Here is a 4,116-nt window from a genome sequence, read left to right on the forward strand (position 1 = left end):
TTTCTGGAAATACCACTACAAACTTATTTGGTTTATTTGGCATTAATTATATGTGTTCCATATATCCATATCATAACATCGGACTCGACTTCAGTGTCTGTGCTCTAATGTGGTTTGAGAATACAGATAGAATTACAGTGTTGACTCCAGTCACTCTGCTATTGTGTTTTACTTATGACTTATGTGCCTCTTTTCCCTGTAGTTCATTCCCGTAATGAGAAAATGGATGAAGTCTTTCACAACATCAGTTTCACAGGTGAACATCTTTATTACTTCTCATCAACGATTATGTCAGGTTTTACATCATCACATTTTCAGTAAACTGTGATCATGAGTGCCAATTTAGGTCTAAGGAAGACTTTTTTATGATGGTCACAATCTAGCAGGTTGGGTGAATGAAGTGATAATACTGTGGGGCATGATATGATAAACTATGTCTCTTAGTCAGCAGATTTACCTGATCAATGACCCAAAAAATAAAAGTGAAAGTGTTTCCTGGATATTATGGGGGTTTAGAGAGTATAAAACTCTGCACATCTCAAACTGTCAGCACAGATCTGCAAGACTCACAGGTTGATTCACATGTCAGTGTTCATTATTTCTTTTCTTTTCAGTTTTAAGTTTTATTATCTGCTTTTCGTTTTTCAACTTTATATGTGATATTACCTTTCATCTTTTTACTGACTCTTTTGTGTCTTTAACCCCTTTAAATCCCAGGCTTATTATATACTATGGCTTATTATTCCGCAGCTACAAGGACTTCAATGCAAACTGTCTGATGTATTATTAGGTTATAGAAGTGTGTAATAAGACTTTGCGGCCGTCAGCGAGCCATGACCATTTAAGGTGTTAAAGTCTTTAACCTGATTTACTCCAACTGTTTTTTTTTTAGTTCTCTTTCTGATACTAGGTTGCAGAGTCTTATGCAAAGTAATATATTTGACATCATATTTACTTACTAATTCAGTACAAATAAAAAGAGTCTGGAGTCTCTGTAGCAGATTTAGGAAAGGTTTCAGTCACTGTTGCTCTGTTTGTTATGTTGTGAATTATGCATGACTGAGAAAACAAACTGAGCAATAATCTCAACTTACCTTTTTCTTTCTTTCTTTTCTCTTTCAGACAAGACTGCCTTCTTCATCAGCATCACCATCACCATGAACACTTTGGTTCTGCTGTGTCTTTTTTGTGTCAGCTTTAGTTACGGAGCTCCAGTTGGTGAGTATCACTTCACATTTAAACCAACTCATAGAATGTTTTTATAATATAACACCATGTTCAGTGTCTTCTCTGATCCAAAAGCCCTGATTCAAAGCACCAGTTTGTGATCAGCAGCAAGAAAATCATGAAATATAGTGTTGTGGCCCCATTTGTATGTGACTAAGGATGAGTGCTACAACAGAAGAAGCTCAATGCTTCTGATTTATTCTCTCTCTTGATGTAGATGAAGCTGTTGAGTCCATTAATGACCAGCAACCGGACCCTGCTCCAGGTTTGTTTCTGGACTTCACTATATTGATTTTTCAAGCAACAGTGATTCAAGCAGTCTGTCCTCTCTTTTTTATGTCTGAGATTTTAGTAATGAGTTAACGTCTATTTTTAAATGTAAAGCTTGAGACACTGTATTTTTACTTTAGAATATGATGCCTCTATATTTATTAAAATGTCTTTAATGTGCATTACTCTTGTAAGAGCATTATCATGTATTTTTATTTGATTAAGGAATAATGTCTATATATACGCACAAACACAAAGTAGATCTATGTGCTTAATAAGTAGAACAGGTAGAATACAACAATAAATAAAATCAGAATTTATAATTATTATTTAAATATTTTCAACTCTGAGCTGTAAACATTACTTTGATTTTAAGTGAACAACACATGCTTATAATTGTACTTTTCTCCTAGCTGAATTTGAGCCTGTAGTTGAGAACACAGCTGAGGTTGCAGATATAGGTAATGGAAAATGACTCTGTCCTTCAAAGTTCTCTGATAACCTGTGGTTTCCTAACAATGGGTAATGCTTAACAGTGATTATACTGTCTTTCACAGCTACTTTTGTCCAGTGTCCTGCTGGTTGGTTCAGGCACGGCTCCCGCTGTTTTCTGCTGGTCAAGTCTCGAATGTCCTGGCTCAACGCAGAGGTAAAGTGTGTTGTAGTCTCAGTTCCAGCCTCCATGAGTGCAGTGATAGATCTGCATCTGGGCCAGTTTCACCACAGAGTTGACGGGAGGGAAAAATAAAAGTCTATATCAAAATATCATTCAGTGAGAGATCCTGATTAGCTGAGTGCTCTCTCTCTCTCTCTCTCTCTCTCTCTCTCTCTCTCTCTCTCTCTCTCTCTCTTTCTCTCTCTCTCTCTCTCTCTCTCTCTCTCTCTCTTCTCTCTCTCTCTCTCTCTCTCTCTCTCTCTCTCTCCAGAACCACTGTGTCAGTCAGCAGGGTAGTCTAGCATCTGTCCAGAGTCCAGCTGAGTATCAGTTCCTGCAGAATCTGGCTGACCTCGGAGGCCAGACATCTGCATGGATTGGTGCCTTCAACTTCCAGGTGATGATTTATGAAGTTAGTGTTTAACTGCACATGCAGCTGTAATACTGGCTTTAGTGTAACACAGTCTTTTCTCTCCAGAACACATGGATGTGGATTGACAGGGCAGGATTCTATTACAGTAACTGGCAGTCACTGAGCAGTGTGTCCAGCAACCCCTGCGCTTACCTGCAGGCACGCGGTAAGAACCTTCACCACATCAGCTGTAAAAGCAGCACTTTGATTTACCTGCTTCAGATATATTATTGAAACATTTGAGGTCTTATGATGTTAATAAAATAGTTAAAATACATTTTATTAATGACTTCATAATAAAGTTCTAACTTTTTATTTCTTTACGATGTATTAGTAATGGTACTATAGGTGACAAGTTATAAACATTAACAATATCATTTAGAATTTGTTATCCCAAGTGTGTGTTTTCACTGCAATAAAGAATATTTGCAATTTTATTATTTTAGTACAGTTGAAAATAAACATTGCCACACCCTTAAAGGTTATGATAAACAGTATTATACATCACGGGTTACTAGCTTGTTTTGAACCAGTTAATTCATATTCATCAACTGGATCTCTTGATCATATTGATGTTTTTTTATATTTAATAACTGCTATAGCAGGAATTCATACAGTAAAGTATGAAACAGGGAACAGACATTTAGTGCAAATCTTTTTTTTCTCTTTTTACAGCTGGTTGGGCAAACACAAACTGTGCAACCACTCTGGGATTTTTCTGTGTCAGGATCCCACAGTGCTAAACAACTAACACCAATAATGAAACTTTAGAACATGAACAGATGTATTTTCTCAAATAACACAGAATAATGTTATGTAATTCTAGACTGCATTAATAATTACAGCTATGTTTGTATTACTGTCAATATTTTAATATTTTGTACTTGAATAGTATTTTGTTCTTAATAAATGTCTTTACTGTTCACTGGACCCCTAAAAGCATTCATGTGTTTTGCTTTTTAAAGTACTGGGGTGATGCCACGCCACTTTTTCCTAAATTCAGGATGCTTGCATCAAAAAAAAATCTCTGCTATCCCTAAACTGCACAGGGAGCTGACTTATAGAGACGACACAAAAAAAGGATATGGGTTGTCTGTAATGGGCAAAAAACACACTTGTCTTAGAAATGACCTGAGATTACATTGACATAATTATCTTTATATGTTTTCGTAGTATAACTGTCTGAAGACAAATGTTTTGGGATAATTATGTAAAGATAAAGGGCCTCATCAATAAATGTCTTCCTAAATCTTTTCTTTGTTTTGTTCTTGAAAAAGGTCCCAAGAAAAAGTCTATGTCAGATTCACAACGTTCTTAAAGCGCAGAACTGTTCAGACCTTTGTGCTTGAGTGTGTGTACATTCTGCTCTTACCTAAGAGCAAATCCCACATTAAAAAAAACATTGGTGCCTGACAGAATCTTCCTGAAAACTCTTTTTAGAAGAAATTTCTTCTTAAGAACGGTTGGTGAATGAGGCCTACTGTTCTCAGGAAAATGTAAGGGTGTTATACCCACTCTGGACGCTAGATTCAGCTTTAACTCCTATGTTGGG

At 36.3% G+C, this 4,116-nt stretch overlaps 1 protein-coding gene across 2 annotated transcripts; it reads left to right on the forward strand.

Moving 5' to 3' along the window:
• Positions 1–455: 455 nt before the first annotated feature.
• LOC118810672 (ladderlectin-like) lies at positions 456–3,494 on the forward strand. Of its 2 annotated transcripts, XM_036574625.1 has the most exons (8): positions 457–584; positions 1,123–1,218; positions 1,445–1,492; positions 1,911–1,958; positions 2,055–2,146; positions 2,424–2,549; positions 2,631–2,730; positions 3,240–3,494. In XM_036574625.1, the coding sequence occupies exons 2-8, from the start codon at positions 1,158–1,160 to the stop codon at positions 3,305–3,307; spliced, it is 543 nt and encodes a 180-aa protein (XP_036430518.1). In that variant the 5' UTR covers positions 457–584; positions 1,123–1,157; the 3' UTR covers positions 3,308–3,494. The 2 variants fall into 2 exon arrangements, with proteins under 2 accessions (XP_036430519.1, XP_036430518.1); XM_036574626.1 differs by lacking the exon at positions 1,911–1,958 and having other exon boundaries at positions 456–584.
• Positions 3,495–4,116: the final 622 nt, after the last annotated feature.

This window comes from Colossoma macropomum, unplaced genomic scaffold (assembly GCF_904425465.1).
Source record: "Colossoma macropomum unplaced genomic scaffold, Colossoma_macropomum, whole genome shotgun sequence".
NCBI lineage: Eukaryota > Metazoa > Chordata > Actinopteri > Characiformes > Serrasalmidae > Colossoma > Colossoma macropomum.

Excerpts from the sequence above, each read along its gene's own strand:
- LOC118810672 (XM_036574625.1), top strand. The coding sequence starts at position 1,158 with ATGAACACTTTGGTTCTGCTGTGTCTTTTTTGTGTCAGCTTTAGTTAC. Across the intron at positions 2,147-2,423 it reads TGTCCTGGCTCAACGCAGAG|AACCACTGTGTCAGTCAGCA; the intron begins GTAAAGTGTGTT and ends CTCTCTCTCCAG. Across the intron at positions 2,731-3,239 it reads CGCTTACCTGCAGGCACGCG|CTGGTTGGGCAAACACAAAC; the intron begins GTAAGAACCTTC and ends CTCTTTTTACAG.